General features: G+C 44.0%; 1 protein-coding gene across 1 annotated transcript; it reads left to right on the top strand.

Moving 5' to 3' along the window:
• Window positions 1-91: 91 nt before the first annotated feature.
• On the top strand, window positions 92-21,991 carry LOC122765995. Its single transcript, XM_044020554.1, is given in 37 exon segments — window positions 92-3,760; window positions 3,762-4,190; window positions 5,892-5,953; window positions 6,437-6,475; window positions 6,580-6,789; window positions 6,878-7,290; window positions 7,379-7,650; window positions 7,923-8,063; window positions 8,144-8,254; window positions 8,356-8,381; window positions 8,463-9,600; window positions 9,984-10,002; window positions 10,092-10,304; window positions 10,384-10,418; window positions 11,062-11,214; window positions 11,452-11,580; window positions 11,656-11,700; window positions 12,302-12,427; window positions 12,508-12,634; window positions 13,434-13,592; window positions 13,681-13,715; window positions 13,891-14,055; window positions 14,150-14,284; window positions 15,031-15,069; window positions 15,181-15,321; window positions 16,036-16,130; window positions 16,225-16,248; window positions 16,463-16,527; window positions 16,604-16,779; window positions 16,904-19,723; window positions 19,769-20,053; window positions 20,166-20,250; window positions 20,345-20,461; window positions 20,552-20,854; window positions 21,365-21,481; window positions 21,573-21,694; window positions 21,773-21,991. Coding segments are annotated over 37 exon segments (10,230 nt in total). The 5' UTR covers window positions 92-2,176; the 3' UTR covers window positions 21,848-21,991.
• The last annotated feature ends 582 nt before the right edge of the window (window positions 21,992-22,573 follow it).

The following is a 22,573-nucleotide window of genomic DNA, read 5'->3' as shown; positions in this document are numbered from 1 at the left end:
ATAATGCATGTAACTTCCTGTCTGCCCGTGGCTCGAAGAAGAGTTTGATACGCTCTCAACTAACGTAAGGTAACAACGCTAAACAACAGAAAAGTAGCGTTTCAATGTCGCAGAGCGTTAAAACTTTGACCCGCGGTCGCCGTATCTGGTGTTTTGTCGAACGGTCACCGCGATGTTGTGTTTGTTATCGGGCCTGGCTTAGACCGCACGTTAGCATGTGCTAGCAGAGGCTAGTTAGCTCTGTGTACAGCAACGGTGGTTGAGCTTCAGGCTCGTGACAAGGTTTTTTCCCCACAACCATATTCACACACTGTTGGTTTTATTTATGTTGACCACTGACACAAGGTCACACAACATTTAGACAAGCATGTGTTTGTGTGTATTAAATGCAGATTGTGTGTGTGGGAATTTAGGCCTGCACACTCACAATGAACTTCCATCTTCTGGAGTAGAGTCAACATTAATTTGGTGAATTTATAGCAACATTAGGTGTGTTTTTATCAGCTTTTATCAGCTAAAACATACTTTAAATAATAAGTATCACATTGATGTTTGTATACCTGACGGGTGTGTAGAAGTTATCGCAATCAAAAGATGTAACTGCAAAAAAACAGACTGAGTGAGGGTAAGAAATCATATGACTAATGGTGCGTTCCATTTCCATCAGTATATGGAACGCAACAAATGGATTAGCTGAAAATCAATTTGTGGATCTGTTGCTTCTCTGAAATGCGCTGAAATTTATCAGAGAAAACTATTTGTAATAGACAAATAATTGTAAATTGCAAACACAAATGGGATTGGGTGTTAGCGGGTTTTCAACCATGATGTAAGTATTTTGAATTTTAGGTGGTTCTCACAAAATTAACGTTCTGTTCTGTACTGTCAGCTGTTCTCCACTGTCAGCTTTGGATTCCCAGGTGATTCCCTGCTCTTCCAACCTTGTTCTGACACCCCCTAAGTTTGAGTTACACATTTGCAACAAACAAGGATGAAAGGAGTTTATAACCCTGGAAACACATTTATCATTTGTTTCAGCAGTCAAAGTTGTGTATCCAGCTGGTCTACCATGTGAGCATGACTGCCATGTTTTAATCTGGAATATTCCATTTACCACCACCACTGTATCGCTAGACTCTCTGTCTACCGTTTGTCCTTTTATTTACCTATTAATTTGTAAAAGAGCATAATTTCGGGCTTAACAATGAGTATATTGTTAGTCAAGGAAAGATGACAGCAGCAAAAACATAGTGTGTCCATTGTTCTCCAGTGTTTGAGGACTATCTGGTTCTATGCACCTTGTCCTAGACTCTGAACTTGGATGCATCACCTCAAAATCTCCATGTTTGTCTTTGTGAACACAAGCTTCTCCAAGTGTTGGATGTATTTGAAAGGGAAGAAGTTGAAGTCCTTGAAGTATTTTTAAATCAACAGCCAGTGGGTGCACAAGACTCTTAACTTGATTCATTGTCCTTTTTTGTTTATCCACGTTTCATTTCAGACACAATTTTTGAATTCAAGTTTGCCAGATGTTAAATTTCAGGTCACGCTGTGTCCGTCTGTTGGTGTTAGTCCCATCAGAGATTAGCATGGAAATAAGTGACATGGTTCCGAATGTTTCCTGCTAACAGCTATGACCTTATTTTATCTCTGTCTGTGCTTTGTTTGTTTTGCCCTCCTCCTCCTTTTTGATAGTGACGACCAAGATGTAAAAAGATCCAGAGGAAGCGTCAGAGGTACCAGGACCTAATGGATTTTTCCCAACCAAGAAGCTGAACTTCAGTCCGGTTCAATTACCCCTTTGTTTTTATTTAATTGGTTTTTTTTTTTTCACCACATCTTCCAATTTGCTTTTGAGACTTGTGGTTCCCCTTTTCTGTGGTGCTTCAGGGGCCTGAACAAGCCCCTGATTTAGTGGGCTTAAAGGGAGCCTGGTCCTGATTGGACTACATCTGCATCCCAGTGGCTGGATGCTCTGACTGATGCTGATTAGTAACATGCTCCTTGTCATCAGTTGAGTTGTAAGTTCGTAGCCAGCTCCCGGCAGCCCCACCTCCTCTTTGACTGATACAGTGTTAACGTTTTTGAAAGTGCAAAAACCATGTCCCATCATCTTTATGACCCTTTTGCTGCTGATAACCAAAGTGCCACCCAGGGACAATATAGACTCTCTAGCATGCAGGAGAGGGACCCCCGGAGATTACCTTCTCGCCTCGGACCTGAGCCGAGCTTCAGTTCATCTGGGGCTGCTTCTGCCACTCCCACCAACTCTGGGGGGATGGTCCCACCACTGGTGGCTCAGTCAGTGAGCTACAGGCCTGAGCAGAGTAGGACCAGAGTCGATGAGGACCTAGAGCGGTCTGTGGACATGCATATTAGCAGAGCCAGAGAGGAAGCAAGGTTTCTTGGCCACCCAGATCATCCGCTCGCAGGTCACGGCAGTCGCTTCACCAGCTCTCAGAGAGAGGAGTATCAATCCTCAGACACACGGACAACCTCCTATCCCATCTCCTCCACTTCTGCCTCTCAGAGCCACAGACACTCAGATGTTGGAGGTAGCAGAAGCTCAATGGACTGGTTGTCAAGCTTTAAAAGGCCAACCGTTGATGATTCTGCTAAATGTTATGGATCACCTGTTTCATCGAGCTACACAAGCAGTGGTGATGGTAGATTTATTACTCCCACAGAAAGAGAACGTGATGTTCAGTCCATTCCAGGACTTGGAGGCTATGACTATACTGCAACAGACAAATCCGCTGAACCCAGCGATACAAGTCGGCCCAAGTACACCTCCCAAACTGCTACTGACATTCTTTCACGCTTTGGACTTGAAAAAGAGGACTTGGAATATCTCATTTCATACCCTGAAGATCAGTTGACCCCTACCAACCTGCCGTTCATCTTGCGCCAAATCCGTGTGGAGAAGGCAAAGAAATCAATGACTCCAGTTCAGTCAAGCTCCTACCCCGATCCCCAACCCGTCAGAAGTTCTTCAGGATCTTCAGCTGTTCTCCAGCCCCCTAAAGTGATTGACTATGGACATACTGGCAAATATGTTAGCGGGGTTTTGGATGACATTGGAAGGACTAGTGGCAGAAGTGCTAGCAGTGGTGGGAGTGACAGTATGTTGTTGGACACTTGTGAGCAGCGTCCAAGCAGCAGTGGTCAAGAACCATCAAAAAAAGGAATTGCTGAGATTAAAATCAGTACTTTGGTCTCTTCACGTGACAATAGTAGTTCTGTTACTAGTCTCAGCTCTTCTTACAACACTGTTGCTCCCACAAGCACTGAACCACGAGTCCAGACTAGCTCTGTTACTAGTCTCAGCTCTTCGACCCAACCTAATCAGACATCTCTACCTGGCTTTCACCCTTTCGCTCTGCCAAAGAAAGACACAGACAGACGAGTCTTCACTTCTGAATCTAAACCCCTTCCATTCAAGGAACCTGAGGCAGAAACAAGGCCAAAATTGCCGCTTCCCTTCCCTACGTTGTCAAGTGGGAATCCTGGTCGATGTGGTCTTGTGCTCATTGACAAGACTTTCAATAGTGGCACCAAGGATGCAAGTAAAACTCAAGGACATGAGTCCACAGTTACCAAGCAAATGACGAAAGAGCAGAAGCAGAAAATGGAGCAGAACCAGAAACATGAGAAGCAAAAACAGGAGCAGAACCAGAAACAGGAGGAGAAGCAAAAACAGGAGCAGAAGCGGAAACAGGAGGAGAAGCAGAAACAGGAGCAGAAGCGGAAACAGGAGGAGAAGCAGAAACAGGAGCAGAAGGAAGCGGAAACAGGAGGAGAAGCGGAAGCAGGAGGAGAAGCGGAAACAGGAGCAGAAGCACAAATCTGAGACGATAAAGATAGAACAGACACAAAAACCAGTGCAACCGTTTTGGACTTCAGTTTATCCACCTGTGCCACCTGTGCCCATCATCCCCAGCGCCACTGTCCAGTACTCTAGTCCAGTTTTCTTGTCCGGTGGTGCTCGGCCCCCTGGTTTTCCCCCAGCGTCACTTCAGCAAAATACTAGCCCATGGAAGTACTTTGATTTCCTGAAGCAGCGCTTGGTAAAGGTCCCAGGTGTTCAGGATCGGCCAACACCAGCCATGATGCATGACTATGCAGCAGCTTCACCGAAAGTCTTTCCACACACCTGTTCCCTGTGTTTCACAGAATGCAGGAATATACAGGTGAGTGGAAGAACACAGTCTAGTTGCTCTCCCTCCAGGAAATGTGTCTTGTACAATTCTGTGTTCGTGTCTGAGATATTGTAAATTAAGAATTTTTTGTGCTATTCATGTAAAACATTTTGTTTTAACCCTAGAAATTGTTGGGGAGGTTTCCTTTACTGAATAGGCAGTTGTTACTGGTGCTTGAATAGCAACCTTTGCACTGAGTGGCCCTCCATGCACAGCAGTTGTATTAAAACATCCAGTAGCAGGTGCTCTGTGTCTCTCAACTGCCCTGTGATTGGTCAAACTGTTCCCTTATGGGTCAGATTGAAGTGCAAAAAACAGATTCTGTCCTAGATCATTGGAATTGTATTATACTGTAATGTTATCATTGAATTATTAATCAATGAAAAGAAATGCCTTCTGTACATTATAATTTATCAACAATTACTGTAAAACTGTTAATTGATTGTGTGGGTTCTCTCTGGATGTCTGGATTCTGCGGATGGGAGACTAAAGGCCTCTTTATACTTTCCACATTCTGTGTTTGAAGAGAGTTGTCCCTTCTATTAATACTTAAATTGGGGTCAGTACACCTCGGACCCGGACTTCAAATTCCATTCTTAAATACTTTCCTACCTGCAAACCATCCAGTAACAATTTTTAACGTAGTGCATCGACAACTACACAGATTCCATTCGTACCGTCAGATCCCTGCAGACTCGGAAAGTATGAATTGACCTTCATTTTCGGTGCAACTGTGTCTGTTTGTCTGTTTAGTTTCTCTTTTGCCTTTTGCCCGACGTCAGTTTGGGATTGTTTCCAGCTTCCGCACTACCCTCAACGAATAAGTGGCGATTACTTCCAAGCTGGGACCAAGGATTTAATAAAAAACATCTCGAAGAGCAGTCACATTGTAGTGAAAATGACCCTTTCTTCATAAAAGGGTCATTTTTTTATATATATATATATTTTTGTAATGAATAAAGTTCAACAGGATTTTTGAATTCCTTTATTTGATACTGGACATTCAATCTTGTGTTAAAAAAAAAGAATTATTTACCCACCATATTTTTCATCCATCTTTTGCAATTATTTGAGTGGATACCACATTTTTCACACCTGCCCTCCTCTACACCAACCCCAAATCAGCTTTTGGCAGTGACCTCTGTCAGGAAGCCTGACTGAAAGACTGAAGAGCTTGTTTAAATTTTGCCTCACTGCTGACCTCAAGAAGAAGAATTTTTTTATTTTGTTTGTGACTGACGCTGTGGCTCCTGTTTTTAGTCTTATTGCATGAAAAAGACTTGTGACCCTTGATGTGAAATTAATTAAAGTCAGCTGCTGGATTCATAATGGATGTAAAGGATTTTGTTTCCTTTGTTTTTCTATTTTCTGCACAAAAGGGAATTACTTTTGTTGTCTTGTTTACTCAGTTTTTTTTTTAATTCATCCCTGAAAAGTGAAACTGCCTTTGGCTAAAGTGTTGAAGAAACCTGATGAATATGTTTTTGATTTTGTGGATTCCCTGACGTCCCCGGACTTCTAATGAACATGCATCGAAAACACTTGTCTCTTGCACACTTGGACACTTTGTGAAGGGATGAATACTCATGTTACGTATTCAGAAATGTTGTGTGCTAACAGTTGAGATGTTGAAGCAGATCGTAGTTGTGATGACAACTTTCTAAATGTTGTGTTTATTGTTCTGACTGCCAGGATTGGATCTCCCATCAGAACACCAACCTCCACCTTGAGAGCTGCAGATACCTGCGGACACTGTCAGTCCTTTTATTTTTTTTCTTTTAAACTTCACGATAAAGCAAATGATCATTAAAAAAATATTGTTTGATAACCATTGCCCTTGTTTTTAATAGTTTTGGTGAAGATCCACCAGGGATGCACCAACCTACTGAGTGACAGTAATAATAGGGACAGTCCTGAAGGTTGTCCCTAAGATGTCCCCGGACATGTACTTGAGTGTTGCCTCTGCAGTATGTTGGTGCAGCCTTCATAGTTAATTACTGCAGTGACCAGTTTACCTGCAGTGTTTTTTTCAAACCTACATTGAAGGGAAACTTGTTGAACTTCTGTCAGGTTTCTTGAACTGTCCAAAAATGTGTTCCTCGAGTTCCTACCTTCATAATTCCTTGATAGCTATTGATTTGGGAAGTGCCACGCCTTCTACACTGAAAATGCTAAGCTTTTTTTTTATGTATTGTTTTTTTTTTTTCATGGAAACATATGTGTTTTATTTTCCACAGATACTCACAGTGGAATGGTGAGATAGTTCTCGAGTCCAGGTAGAGTTTGTAGTCTTTGGACAAATAGTAGTAGTAGTAGTAGTAACTTAAGTAATTACTTAACTATGTTACTAACCAATTATCTAATGTCCCTTTCTTTGTAGTGCTGCTGGAAAAGATGCTAAGTCCTCAACTTCTGCGAAGAATTCCCAAAAAAGTCAACGCAAATCCAGTCATGGAAGTCGCTCCCACTCGCGTTCTCGTTCCCGTTCCTGGTCCCGGTCCCGGTCTCCTAGCTCTCGTAGGCGCCGTCGTTCGGAAGGAAGAAGAGAAAATCGCAGCCGATCTCGATCACGCAGTTCCAGATACTCTCGGTGTGTAATATGCAAGTCCTACTACAAAGGCAACAATTTGTGTGAATTCATTTTTAGAATCAACTGTCTTTTGTTTCTCCCTCTTCAGTTCTCGCTCTCGCTCCCCATATTACGACCGCCGTCGGTCACGTTCAAGGAGTCATGAGAGACGAAGGAGGAGTAGCGAGAGACGAAGTAGTGAAGAGAGACGGTCGTCCTTGAGAAGAACCCGCGACATACGATCGTCGCCAAGGAGCCGCGACAGACGTTCGTCACCAAGAAGTGAAGAGAGATGGTCCTCGTCTGGGAGGAGCGAAGAGAGGCGGTCGTCGCCAAAAAGAAGCCGCGAAAGACGGTTGTCGCCAAGGAGGAGAGACGACAGATGGTCCTCGCCAAGGAGTGACGACAAACGGTCATCTCCGAAACGAAGCAATGAAAGACGATCTTCGACGGAGAGGTCGCCTCAACTGAAGCGGTCGAGCAGTGCCGAGAAACTGGTGAAGAAACTGCTGGAAAAAACAGGTTTGAGGAATTGTAAACATTTGCTAAGTGGCGTGTATGAAACCTCTGCTGTCCTTTAATCAAGGCATCTCCCTCTCTGTCCTTCTAGCTAAGCAATCTCTATCAAAAGAGTCAGACTTGGAAGCCGTGGTTAAAACTCTACTTGCTGAGATAACCAAGAAGAAGCCCTCTTCCTCCTCATCTTCTATGTCTGCTAAAAGGAAACAGCCGAAGTCTTCTACTTCTGCTGGGGCTAAGAGTTCAGCCTCTGCTGCCTCCTCTTCATCATTGTCCTCCTCCTCAGCACCAAAGAAGGAGGCGACGAGGTCAACAACAACAACAACAACAACAACTCCAAAGACCAGTCTGCAGAAGAGAAAGGCAAGTTCTTCTATCAAACCCTGGGCTCTATTTCTGAAGAGAGATTTGAAACTGTTGCCCTCCACTACACACACCTCTATACTCATGCTTCAGCTAGCTAGCTAGCACTAACATCACCTAATCCTCTAGGAATAATTTTTATGCAAGTTTTGTAATTTGGTGAAATTCCTTCCCACGGTCCGATCATTATCTCACAAAAATCTCTTGACTACGCTGCCCTCTATGATCGATTTATTATTGATAATTGGTCTTTTTCTGTTTATTTTTTTCAGTTGGCTAAAGCATCTCCTCAGATCTCCACCATGGTGAAGCTGGAGGGCATCGTAAGTTCACTCTCTCACGGTGACATCGTCGCTGCAGTGGAACGCTTTGGAAAAACCAAATCAGTCGTACTGTTTCGGAAACAGGCAAAGGTAAGAGTGTGAGTTTTGTTGCCTCCTAATGGTTGTTGTTAAATCCACAATAATGTGCGTTTGTTTGTGTGCAATTCTAGGCTCATGTGTTTTTCGAAAAATGCAACGATGCAAATAAACTGAAGAGCGCAAAGATCATTGATGTAAGTGGAATCTCACTGACCGCTGGGACCCTGAGCTTCACAAAGAAGGTATTATACTTTATCCTCACGTTCAATTGGGATTAATGAGGCTTCATTAAATTACCGTGTGATTGGAGTTGGTCTGAAAATCTCATTCGGTTTGTTTGCAGGACAGGCAAAAGGCGTCTCCTCTGAAGTAAGTTATGCATCTTTCTCACTGTTTAAAAAAGTAAAAATGTTTAAAAAAAGACTACAACCATTTTGCTCTTGTTAACAGAAAACGTGGGAAGTTATCGGCCTCCAAACCTCAAACGACTAAATCCCCAAAATCCACCATAGCGGCTCTTCTCTCCATACCAGCTCTTCTTCCCACACCAGGCTTTCGCCCTTCACCAGGTCTTCTCACGACACCTGGCTTTCCCCCTTCACCAGGTCTTCTCACGACACCAGGCTTTCCCCCTTCACCAGGTCTTCTCCAGACACCAGGCTTTCCCCCTTCACCGGGTCTTCTCCAGACACCAGGCCTCAGAGTTCCGTCCAGGGCCCGTAAAAATCCTCCTACCCATCAAGCCAAGAAAATCACAACAGGCAAATGTCTGAAAAAGAAAACCTTGAAAGGCTCTGTTAAAGGCTCGACCAGCGTCACTAAAGCAAAGGTCTTGGTTTTCAAAGCGAAAAACATCTCAAAATCTCCAGAACACGTCTCTAAAAGGAAAAAACCTGTCATGCAGCGGAAACAGCCAGCCGCAGTTGATGAATCGGCAAACATGAGCCAGATCCGAGTCCCAGAAACAATCACAGAGTTAAAGGTCAAAGTGGAAACAGCCTCAACTTCACAGGAAGCTGAAACACCAGTGGAGAAATTTATCTTTAAAGAAGAGGTGGAAGAAGTAACTGCAGAACAAAAAAATGTGCCGGCAACATCCACGGCTTCAGAAAATACCCCTGATGCAGAGACTTCCAAATCACAAGAATCGATCAAGATTGAATCGAATGTTCATCCGTCTGTGGCGACGCCTGAAGACTTGGTCCAGGTTGAGATGGGCAAGGTGGCCGTTTCAAGTGCTCAAGTGAAGCACCAAGCAGAACCAGCCAAAGCTAATGTTGAAGCAGAAGATGCTCAAGATGCAGAACCAATGGAGGCTGAAGGAAAAGAAGCTGAAGTGTTAGAGCCCATGGAAGTAGAACCTTGTGCTGCCGGCAATGGAGAAGACACAGAGGCTGCACCAGAAAAAGCCGATGAGAATCAGCCACCAATCAGTGCAGATGAGACCAGGCCAGATCTTTGTCAGCTCCTGCTGTTCCACCTCAGAACCAAGGAGCAGCTCCTGAACCGCAGACTGGCATTGAAACTCCAGAAACTTCTGTCAAGACTTCGTCACAGACGTCGGTACCAGAGGCTTCACAACCTTCAAGTTTAGCTGAAGGCTCAGAGAAGACCGGTAAGTTAGAGAAGATTCCAGAGTTTAGTTCACTGCTGATCACAGCAGATAAAAACCTGCATTTGTTGCCGATTCATTTCACCCTGATCGCCGATAGTTTGAGGTAAAAGCTAAATGTTAGCGAGTCTTTGGACCGATGGGAAAGGGGGCGTTGACTGTCCTAACCGGTCGTCTGAGATTCAAACCTGCTGTGAAAGTTGAGAACACAGATGTCTGCAAAAGTCACTGTGGTGGTTTTCCAGGAACGTCGTCTTTTAGGAACCTGCTCGAATTTACCCGATCCAAAGAAAGTCTCCAAATGAATTTATCATACTCCAGTAAAAATGTCTGCATCCAATGTTCTGGACGTTTTCCAGTGTTTCGGTCCAGCTTGTGGTATCTGTGGTGGACTTTGGTATTTTTGGCAAACAAGTACAGTTCGTGTGTCCATTGTAACAACGTATTGTCACTTTTTTCTTTTTAAGATTCAACGTCTCTGGTGGAGTTCCAGAAGGACCCAGAATCAGCCGAGGTTTCCTCCAAGGTCACTGGCGGCGATCCGACTGAATCGCCTGCAGTAGCTACGTCTGACAAAATGGCCCCAGAGACGGCAGCAGTGAGCAAACAACCAGCAGCCGCGACTCCGAATCTGACTATCGGGGAGACATTTGAAGCTAATTTTAATAAGGAAAAACTCGGTGGGAATCTGACTTTTGCCATTTATGTAATCATGTCGATTAGTATTTGTTTTTTCAATCCTTTCTTTTCTTTCTGCAGGCTTCCTCAGCATGAAATCCATCATGTCGCCAAAAGTAAGTTTTCTGAAACCTCTTGTATTTCCGAGTGAAGATTTCAACAGTTGATTTTTACGCTTCACTGACACTAGGTGTCGCACTAGCGTCTGCGTCTTGGTGTTGCTTGTGCCGTCAATCCATGCAAAATCACTCATAGATGAATGTAGTTTCTTCTTATAGAGTGTAGAATGTAGTTCTTTTATAGATGTATACCATATAGAACTCTGGAATGTCACATGACTCAGCCATGTTGGCAGGAAAAGCTTCAGAGAAATCATCAAGACATTTGATAAACTTTCTGTCGTTCTACTCCAGAGAACGCTTACAAATTGCAATAAAAGCTCGTAAAACAAACAAGATATTTGCGTTAAATACTGAAGTCTGTAGCGACACTGAAGTTAGCATCCAGGTTCACAGCTTCCCGTTCGGCAGTTAAGAGCAGAGCATTCCTCAAACTGTTGCCACAGAGTTGGAAGAACTGCATTGTCCAAAATGTCCTGGTATGTTATTTGGGATAAGAGCCCAAAGCCTGATTGAAACCAGTGGCCAAGCACTTTGGTCTATGGATGTGAACAGTGATACTTGCCGCCAAAATGGCGTCGTTTTGGTCCATAACCCTCACGATTCCTTCATTTTCTTTTTTTTTCTTTCAATTTTCCAGTTCTGTCAAAGGCCTGCAAAGCTGATGCTGATAACCAACCTGCCCAAATACAACGACGGCAGCTACACCGAGGAAGACGTCGCCAAACTCCTCATCCCGTTTGGATTTGTGTATGACGACGAAAACATCTACGTGGCCACTCAGGCGTGCGTGGTGAGTCACAAAAACAGCACACAATACCAGTTATCATAGATTATAGGGATTAGATCAGATTAGATTAACGAGGATTTTTACCCCCTTAAATGTAAATATTTTCTGGTTTGAACCACACGTGTTGATAAATCGAGAAAATATTCAGCCAATTCATTGATTATGAAAATAATCCAAGGAACGCTTCTTACGAAATCTGTCTGTGTTTGGATATGAATGCATTTGGCCTCTGTTTTTAAGGCCTTCTTTGTGATGCCATCGCCTCAGTCTGTGCGCTGTCTCATGAGGTTCACGTCAAAGAAGCGCATTACGCTCGGGAACTCTGAACTGGACATTTCTGTCACAAACTGCGACTTTTCAATGATCCCAGTAAGTTCACGCACAACAACGAAGTCGCACGGAAGGGTTCGGTGTGAGACGTCAACTCTGATGTTTTTGTTTCAGCTGCAGTTTTATAAATTCTCGATGAGGAGGATGAAGGTGACGTATGTAAGTAACATTCACTATTAGCATGTCCAAATCAATTCACCTCAACGAGTTAACTGCTTTTGATTTCATGGCTAAAATGTAAAAAAAAAGAAAAATGACTTCACTCTGAATCTGCAGTGTCTTAAGAACATGTTCACGTCTATCTCACTGTTTTCACTGCTTTTGTCAGCACAGGTAATAAATTACTTCATACAAGTCAGTAAATAAAATAAACTCAAACAACAGTGTTCAGTAAAAAGCTGAAGCCTCAGGCCTAATTAATTATAATAATGTGAATTTGTCCTGAAGCCATAACCACGTTAATTTCTAACATTACAAAAACATTTACAAAAGATGAAATCTACATCATTTTAAGTCTATATAATATCTTAGACAGACTTTTCCAACAAGAAACTGAAGTTTGTAAAAGCACTCACTCTCGCACACCAAACCCCATAGAGAAAATCAGTGATTTTAGCTCACAGGGACGTGTACTGTTCTTAAGGTATCGTAGACTTGGTAGAACAACCAATAGGCAGCACAACCAGAAAACGCTGTCTAATGGCAAGAAGAGCTGTGTCTGCAGTTTGTGCTTTAATTTCTTCCCTTTCTCTAGACGCAGTCATTGCCGGACGATGCCACTCGAATAGTCTACGTCAAGAACATTTCCCCGAGCGAGGTCAAAGTGCTCAAAGAAGATTTGAGAAAGATCGATCAAGTCAAAAACATCTTTCCTCTCCTCAATAAGGTACAAACATCACGCACAGGAAGGGGCTTAAAAACAGCTTCCTGTTTGTCTCATCGCTGTGTTGTCTCACTTTCTCGCAGGTCTTTGTTGAATTTGAGACCAGTAGCGATGCGGACCGGCTCGGTGTTTGGTACAGTCTCCTGAAAGATGCTCCTGGTTACAGAATATACAGGCTGGAAATACCGAAGAGCACCACTACAGCGCCACGTAAGTACGGCCAAGGGAAAAAAAATACAAGTTATCTTCGAGCTGGTAGCGCGTTGAGATTTCCCCACTCTGTGAAAACAGCATTTCAGTGGATAAAACACCCAGTACAGTAAAGAGAAACCCTCACCGACACTTGTTTAGTCTGCAAAGACATTTGAAAACGATGACCCATAACCAATCAGGAAGCAGATGTTGGGTTAACTCCTTCAAGTTTGTGAATTTGGGAAGAATCTTTTTGAAAATAATATTTATTTTGAAAATAAACATGGGTCACTGAAAGTGCTTGAATTTTGCACAATATTTAGGTAAATGTCTCCTTTCTTTGTCACAACGCCACCTACTGTTTCATGCACGTACGTAGACTAGGCCTACGCAGGACAAACGTGGAGTCGCAGTTACTCGCAGTGCGGTGGACGCTGTACCATCTCTCTCCGCCGTTGATGTGAGATTCCGTGCAGAACAATGAGCGAGTAAAGTTCAGGAAGAGTGCATATGATGACGCGACGTCTGGGAAATGAAAATTCCAAGAACCATGTCTCACCAAAGACCGACGTTGACCAAGATCCCAAGGACAATCACTCCCTGTCCCCCCATCTTGTTCCGTGTCAGCTTATTCAGTCCTTGAAGTTGTTGTGGAAAGTCCTTGAGTTTGATCTCAAGGTGTGGGAACCCTGGTTAAATGTGTCACAAAACCGTGTGGACGGCAGGGTGTAACCGCTGGTGGGAAATGAAAATGCACTTGTGGATGTTGTCGTACACCTTATCAGAATCACCCTTATTTGCTTTTTCTTCTTTTCAGTCCCGAGGTTTCCTCTGAAAGCGATCCCACACGGTAACACCGCGGCTGTCCCGTCGCTGAAATACGGCGTTCCGCTGAACAGCGTTCCACCGTTCTGGGTCACGATACCAACTCGGCCGTTTGTGTTCCCGACCTTGTCCGCTTGGTTCATCATCCCAAGTAAGACGCGTGGAAAAAAACGCAACACTGCAAAGTTGATTTGTTGTTCGGTAAAGTGACTTTTGGTTGTTCTTTTTTTAACTTGTAGAGTTTTTGACGGTCAGAACAAAGGAGGAAGTCTCGGTGAGATCACCATTTTCCGTCATAACTAATTTTCATGTAACAATTTGCTGCTTCAATTGGTTCAAGGACGACCTTATCAGTTCTTAGAAGAAATTGAAAAAAACGATGTTTTGTCGTGAAAATGAAGGACAGACCGCGAGTGTCAACTCTTCTCTTTGAACACTGTGTCCCGCAGAAGGCCAACAATCAGTTCTTCAGGACTCCCACCATTATGTTCACCGGGCTGCCACAAGGACACTACAAGCACGAGGACGTGGCACGGCTGGTGTGGTCTTACTTCCCCAAACAGACCCTCCAGTCCCTGTACTACAGAGTGTCAGTGCTGACGCTGCAGAGGAGGGTGAGGACAGAGACGGGAGACCCATCCTCGACACACTGCCGTGTATTTACAATAAGACTGATCCTTTTCTTTTCTCTTCTCCTCTCTCTTCCAGGCCTTTGTGCGCTTCAATGACTGGGTCACCTGCTGCAAGTTTGTCCGAGACCACATCGCGAAGCCGATTTGTGTCCGAGGCTTCAGGCTCAAGATCCATTTCATCTTTGAGAACGTGCTTATGGAATCAACAGAGGTACGGACGCTGGGGAAGGACATATGACCACTTCCCCGCTAGCCATTTATCGTTTTGACGCGCTTTGGTACGATACACAAGTTTGGCCCTATAGACGAGATTGGTACGATAAATGAGTTTGGCACGATGGACAACATTAGTACAATAGACGCGCTTGGTACGATAGACGCGCTTGGTACGCTTCGGCGATTTTGGTACGATAGACCCTTTTGGTACGATAAATGCTATTGTATGATAAACGAGATTGGTACGATAGACACGCTTGGCACGATAGATGCTTTTGGTATGATGAGATCGGTACATTAGATGCGTCTGGTGCGATATACGCTTTTGGTACGATAGACGCGTCTGGTGCAATAAGCGAGAAGCGTTTCGTGTGATGAACGAGATGGGTACAATAAACGTGTTTGGTGCGATAGACGAATTGGGTGCGATAGACGAGATTGGTACGATAGATGTGTTGGCGCGATAGACAAGATTGGTACGATAAATGGGTTTGGTGCGATAATACTTGCGTAATAATAATAATACATACCGACGATATAACCTCAAACAAGAACATACGCAACTGAAACAAAATCGACAAAGATACCGCCAGTACACATAACAGTCGGTAGGTGGCAGTGTTGTGCTGATTTCGCAACCACACAGACATGTTAACTGTTGAAAATATATATATTTTATTTATAATGCGTACAGAATTCACTCAACTGTAAACCGTGTTTTTACGATTCGTCTCTTTTCAGGAGCTCATGTACAGGTCTCTGATGAAACTGAGCAACTCTGTAAGTTGTTAATCTTTTTACTTTCATCTCAAATAACCTTCATTTTGACATTTTCTGTTTGACGTCAGCTCTGTCAGCTCTTTTTTAAAATTTTTAAAAAAAATTTTAAAGCGTGTTCCAGATCGAGAGGCTCTGGAGGAGCGGCTGCTCTGCGTGGAGATCTCCGAGGCGTCGGTCAATATCGTCACGGTCGTCCTGGAAGTGGTGGCGTCCATCGCGCCTTTCATCAGCTTCCTGCCGCTCGCTAACAGGGTACAAGAACGTCGCAAAACAGCACATACTTCCATGTTTCGCTTTTGGTGCTTTTCCACTAAACAGTTCCACCACAACTCGTTTGGTATCATTTTTTTTGACCTCATAGAACTAGAATCAGTGGGATTTGGAATTATAAGTACATTTTGGAACCTTAAGTACATTTTTTAAACTTTAAGTAGATTTTGGAACTTTAAGTAGATTTTGGAATTATTAAATAGATTTTGGAACTTTAAGTAGATTTTGGAAATTTAAGTAGATTCTGGAATTATAAGTAGATTTTGGAACTTTAAGTAGATTCTGGAATTATAAGTAGATTTTGGAACTTTAAGTAGATTCTGGAACCGTAAGTAGATTCTGGAACCGTAAGTAGCTCCTCCGCTCCCTTCACTGGCTTCCTGTAGCTGCTCACATCCGCTTCAAGACTCTAGTGCCCGCCCACTCCGCTCTGCATCAGCAAACCGGATTGTTGCCCCCTCACTGAGAGGATCGCAGAGGCCTGGCTCCCAAATGGTGGAACGAGCTCCCCATCGACATCCAGGGCACTTACTTACTTCTAGCACTTGTCTGTAGCCAAATGTTGAAATGCACTTATTGTAAGTCGCTTTGGATAAAAGCGTCTGCTAAATGACATGTAATGTAATGAGTGGAGGTGGTACAGTATCATGGAAAAGTGCCTTTTTATCCAGAATTTTGTTTAACTCTTTTTTTCAGATATGTGTGGAAATGGTCGACGCCAGTGGAGTCGCAGAGGTGGTCGAGAAGTACAGGAGTTTCTCGCCCGACTCTCAGATCAGACGCACGACTTGGTACGTTGAGGGCTTTGTGTTCATTTTGCTCCTTCGTGTTCATGTTTGTCCTCACGCCTGACCTGACGTCTTGGTTTTTGTTCTTCCAACACAGGGAGAAAGTCCTACGCTTTGAGAAGTGAGTATATCCCTCATATTTATTCTTTCATTTTATTTAAATACAAACGCACACAACAAACGATAAAGAAAAAACCCCAAACTAATACATATATATATACACACATATATAAATTAATGTCTTCTCAAAACTGTGGTGGGTAGAAGACAAAAAGAAATCTAAAGATGAAAAATAGATGGATAAAAAAACATTTTTTGTCTCTTTATCTTTTCAGTATGAAGAGCCTGAAGCAGCGCCTCGAAGACGCCAATGATGTCACGGTAATTCTAGAACCAGAAGGTAAATCATCTTTTCTTCAGCTCAACCCTTCTTTTCGCCCCGACTTCTGCTAAAACCACGTGTGAATCTGTCGCAGCTCCCGTAGGTGGCGCACAGGCGAAGGAGGACGCTCACAAGCTCGGAGCGGAGACTGCAGTCGCAGAGAGTCCGACAGCCTCTAAAATCGACCAAGACATCGTCACCGCCAATAAAGCTGCCATCCACCAGCACAAAACCTCCCGGGGAAGCAGGACAAACAGCGAGGAGAAAGACGTGTGTATTTGCCAGAAGCATAATATTGAAGAAATGTGTTGTTCCTATCATGGGTCCTTTTTAAAAGATAAATTATTGGCGTTTAATTTCTTGACTTCTTGATTTCATTTATTTCCCTATCCAGGTCCGTGATGATTTCCGATCTTCTGACACCTACCTTTCCGAGGTGGAAACATTCAACATGGACGACTTTGTCACCGTGGATGAAGTCGGCAACGATGTGCAAGACACAGACCCCGACCAGTATCGATGCTCCTCGTCCAAGCGGTCCCACATGGCTGAAAGAGGACAACAGAGATCGTCATACGAATCTGCCAGAAGAATGTCAACACGGTCAACAAGAAGCTCGAAGACCTCGTCATCGTCTTCCTCGTATAAACCGAGGGAAGTCTCCACGAAGAGGAGCTTGGCGTCTCACTCGACCTCCATGTCACCGAAAAAGGCCAAACGCTCTCCTGAGCCCATGAAATCCCAGACCAAACCTTCATCCTCTTCGTCTTTACGCTCTCCTGACTCCTCTTCCTCCTCTGACCCGAAGACAAAATCTCTGGTCAAAGCAACGAGTGCGTCGTCCTCGAGCTGCTGGATCAGACCGTCGTCTGCTGCTCGTGAGAGGGAAAAGGATTCGGCATCTACTGCTCAGCCAAATCCTCCTGAGTCACAGAGTGCAGTTTCACAGTCTGACCACAGAGTGTCAGCAGAGGACACTGCTGCAAAAACTGTTGAGTCAGAGACAAAAACAGAAACCTTATCAGAGATGCATACACCTGCACAAGGACAGGGATCAGTTCTGAGCCAAATCCAGAATCTGGAGATCAGTTTTAAGGACAACAAAGTCGCAGATCTGGAGGAAGGGAAAGATGATTTACAAAAAGATACAAAAGAAGATGAGGACGATGATGAAAATTACCAAGTCCTTGATTCATTTGAAGAGCAGCCAGAGAACCAGGTGGATGATGACGATCCACAACCTGAACCAGAGAGCTTCCAAGTCGAAACCTTTCAGGTCTTGGACAGCATCGAGGACGACGGCGAGCCGAGCTACGAGAAGTGCAGTGAAAAGGAACTGGACGGGGGAGTCCTCGTGAAAGACGATTCTGGTTCTGCAGTGAAACAACTGTCTGAGGTTGATGTAAATAGAGTTAGCAACAAATCTGAAGAAAAACCTGCAAGTGAGGACATTAATAATGAAAATCGTGACAAGAAAGATAAGAATAGGAGTGAAGAAGAAGAAGAGGCCTCCAAAGAGGCTGACAAACCTGACGATCAAATCCCAAATGATGAAGACCAGCTTTGTGAAGACAAAGATGACGTAAAAGAACTTGATGGTAAAATCGCTAATCAGGAACCCTTTCAGATTTTGGATTTAACTGAAGATCAGGTGGCAATGGAGGACCATGGCCAAAACCTTGAACCCCGCAGTTACCAGATGTCTGAAGATGTCATCGTGCTCAAAGAAGATGGAGAAGAGGACGAGACATATCAGGTGGTTGATTCTATTGAAGATCAGGCAACAACAACAACAACAACAACAGAGTCTGAGGCCGACAACAAGAAAAAGAGAACCAATAAAGTAGAAACTAGATCTCCGCGCAGGAGTGGGCGAAGAACCCGAGCAACCATAGATGAAGAGAAGGAGGCGTCGTCAAGACAACGGGACAAGGCATTGAAAGAACCTGAAACACAAACAAACAAAGGAACCTCTGCCAGAGAAGACCGGGAGACTCATGAGGTCAATGAGGTGTACGAAGTAATAGATTCTGTTGAAGATGAACCTGTTCAAGGTGCGTCCATCTCAGAAAGGTCTAGTCGAAGGAGGAGTGCGAGAGGAAAGAAAGGGGATCTCCTTGAAACATCTAAAAAACCTGATGGAGACGCGGAGGCCATGTATGAAATCTTGGACTCTGTGGAAGATGACAATGTTACTGAAGAACAGACTGTTGTGACAAGATCTACCAGAGGAAGAAGGGAGAGGACAACAAACAAAGATGCTTTTATTGATCTCACGGACAGAGAGGACACGCCATCAAGAAGGAGGCGCACTCCTGCCCGAGAAACGCCAAAGAAAGACGTAGAACCCCAAGAGGAAGGCACACCAACAAAGAAGAGTGATGTCACTGTGAGAGAGGTAGGTGAGGAGGAAGTCACCTATGAAATAGTGGACTCTGTGGAGGACGAGGTCGTTAAGGACAAGCGTCCAACTGGAAGAGGAAGAGGAAGACGGGGAAGACCAAAGAAAGACATGAACATGACAAAAAAAGGAATGGGACGGCAGAAGAAGGGTGACAAAGAGGAGAAGGTGTCATACCAGGTTCTTGATTCTGTGGAGGATGAGACGGTTGATGATCATCATCCTCCTGCAGAACATTCCAAATCTGCAAGAGGGACGGGAACATCGGAAAGTGATGAGACGCTTAAAGAGGAAAGTGCAGGATTACCAAAGAAGGAGGAGGAGGAGGAGCCTGTGTATCAGATAGTAGATTCTGTAGAAGACGATCAAGTCCAGGAAGAGTTGATGATGAATAAAACAAGTGATGAAATCAGTTCAAAAGTGGAGGAACCAACTGTAGAAGAAGAGACAAGTTATAGCACCTCTGTTGTGGAAGCATCTGAAGATGTGGTCTATGGTTTGGAGGAAATTAGCGATGCATCATCTGCTGAAGATGATTTTGGTTTTGAAAATATGGAAGGAACAAAAGTTAACTCCAAAGAAGGTTCCCAACAGGGAACAGAAATGCCAGCGGAGGAGAAAAACGACATCAGGAACTTCCTGGTGAACCTGGACGAAGTTAGCGATGAGGAGGAGGATTACCCTGATGACACAGCTGAGGAGGAAGAGCTGAGGAAGACACGAGCTGCCGCTGAAGAGAGGAGATTTGCCAAGGAGCAAGAGAGCCAGCAGGAAAAGAGGAGGACCAGGGAGAAGGAGGAGGGGAGGAGAAGCAGAGAGAGGGAGCAAAGGAGCAGCAGCAGAGGAGGAGGAGGGAGCAGTGAGGAACGGAGGAGGAGGGTGAAGGAGAGTCGGAGGGACAAGGACGTGGAGGAGCTGGTGACTCTGGATGAGGTTGGAGCTGATGAAGCCGGAGAGGAAGCGGCAGCAGCACAGAATCTAGAGTGGGGCGGTGAGGTCACGACTGGAGAACTGCAGGAGCTCGTCACTCTGGACGAAGTCCTAGAAGACGAGGAGGAGGAGGAGGCCAAGGCTGAGGAACGCTCACAAGAGGAATCTCCACTCAGCAAAGTGGACGAATCTGTGGACTCCTTAAACATCAAGGTGAAGACCCCAAATTTAAAGAACCATTTGAGTTTCAGTTTCTTCTGTACATCAAATACTATGTATGACAAAGAATGCTAACGTTAATGTCTCTAATGTTCTCACCTTGAAGACTTTAGATGAAGCAGGTGTCCATCAGGAAGCGAAGGTGGAGGAACTGCAGAGAACCGAATCTGTGAAACGCAAACACGGGACAGGTTTGTCATCTATGACCACAAGACAATGTCACCTTTCACAGAAAGTCGTTTGAGATTCATGTTAACTGCAAACTTTCATGGCTTCGCCTCGCAGTAGACGAGAGCGTTAACTTTGTGACGGTGGACGAGGTGGGAGGAGTCGAGGAGGAGGAAGAAAAGGAAGCTCCGAGGACGAGAGGTCGACCCAAGAAGAAAACCAGGAAAACTCCCGGTAACAAATGCACACGTCGACATCTGTGGCACCATGAAACTTTCTCTGTAATTTGTCCACTCAGTCTTTTTTTTTTTTTTCTTATAACAGTGAGAAAATCTGCTCGAGGGAAAAAAGTTGCTACAGATGAGCAAGGAGAAGAAGAGAAACCCAGCTCAGATGAACCTCCACCACCTCCAGACCCGCTCCACGCCTCGTCTTCACCGGACAAAGATCTGACCACGTTTCAGAGTGAAGGTCGTCACAAGATCCAGAAGACAGAGGAGGAAGGAGCGGGTGAAGCCGGCGCCGATGCTCCCTCTGCTGGACAGGAGCTGCCGTCTGAGAACCAGAGTCTGGAAGGAAGTGTGGAAGAAGAAGAGAAGACACCAGAAGGCAGTGTCGACATTAAAGGTACGGAGAACTGAACATACAGATGTCATCTTCTTTCTTGCTTGTATCCATGATACAAGCTCTCGTTACTGCCATCATCTGGAATTAGGAAGCTCCTACACCACTCGGTCCACCCTCTCCTTCCCTCAGTCTCACCCGCTCATCTCCTCAGTCTCATCCTTTCCTTTTTTCAGTCTCATCTTCTTTTCATCATCTGCTCATTCTCATCCTCTTGTCATCCTCATCCTCTTATCCTCTCATCTGCTCAGTCTCATCCTCTCATATCCTCTTTCTCATCCTCTGCTTATCTTCTCACCTCCTCAGTCTCATGCTCTCATCTCCTCAGTCTCATCCTCTCATCTCATCGGCTGCCCTGTGGTCACTGATAATCTTCTATGAGTTTGTGTTCTTCAGTCATTAAGTGTGAAATATTCCATCGTGTTGCAGTTTCAGATCTCAGTATTTAAAATTCACGTACTACAGCTTTAAATCATTGACCGTCTTGTCTGTTATTGTTTGGTTTTTTTTTAGCTGTGAGTAAAAGGAGGCGGGAACTCGTCGGGCCTGAGGCAAAGAGGTCTCGTTCTCAGTCTCCTTGTGTTCCTATCGACGTCAAACTGCCGCCGTTTAATCCCGACGACTCGTACGGTGAGAAGCACGCAGCTTTATTCATGAACAATATGGATTTAAACGATTGTTGTTGCTTTTTTGTTTCATTTCTGTTTCTGGTCATTAACAGGTCGGGAGTTTGTGATTCCCAAACTGGGCTATTTCTGTAACCTGTGTCGTGTTTTCTACGTGAACGAGAGCGACACCAGGGACGTCCACTGTAGCAGCCGCACGCACTACGACAACCTGCAGGTAAACGCAAACAAACGCAAACAAACATGGAAGTTAAATTATGCACAAAAACTCACACAACCTTCTTTCTTTTTCCAGAATCACTTACAGGAGCTGCAAAACAAACCATCGAGGAGTTCAGCACAGAATTCTCAAGGCTCTATTTCTGAGTGATTGTGACATCTGATTTTTTTTTATCTATTTTTTTTTGTCTTTTTTTTATACATGTGTATATTAAAAATAAAGTGTTATTAAATTATGAGTGACTGTGGCCATGATGGTCAGAGAAGAATGGAAAGAAATAAAATTTATAACGCAGTACCTGTTCTGTTTTTACTTTTGGCTGAGAGGAAAAACTAACATTCCTAATACATGAATACATGAAATAAATGTCCTTCCTTCTTTTTTTATATAGTGATGGATGATCCATTTTCTCTGTTCTGTTATTCTTATTTCTAGCAACTTGTACTTGTACTCCACTACATTTACTTGTTACTACCAAATAAAATCAGAAGAAGAAGAGTTGGTATTTTGCTGCTTTATGCTACAGTTTACCCCATTCACACACTGCAACATGGGGTTAAGTGTTTTTGCTCAAGGACACTAGACTAGATACCAGTGAGCCACCAGAAAATGACTTTGATGTTTAAATACAGTAAATATCATATACTTTAAGACTTTTACTGAAGTAATATCATACAGCAAGTGACTTCAGCTTCTACAAAAGTCATTTTCTGGTCACATGCTTGTACTTTTACTCAAGTATCCCTTTAAGGTACTTTATACAAGACTGCTATTAAGTCATTCTAACTAACGGCTCTACAAATGAAGTCCTTCCGTTCCTTTACTCCGAAAGGCTGGCGATCAAGCCGGAAGTTGGAGGTGTTGATCCCACCCTGG

Source organism: Solea senegalensis, linkage group LG3, assembly GCF_019176455.1.
Source record: "Solea senegalensis isolate Sse05_10M linkage group LG3, IFAPA_SoseM_1, whole genome shotgun sequence".
In the NCBI taxonomy this organism is placed as follows: Eukaryota; Metazoa; Chordata; class Actinopteri; order Pleuronectiformes; family Soleidae; genus Solea; species Solea senegalensis.
The sequence above is the reverse complement of the archived record's forward strand: the minus strand, read 5'-3'. Positions and strand labels throughout refer to the sequence as shown.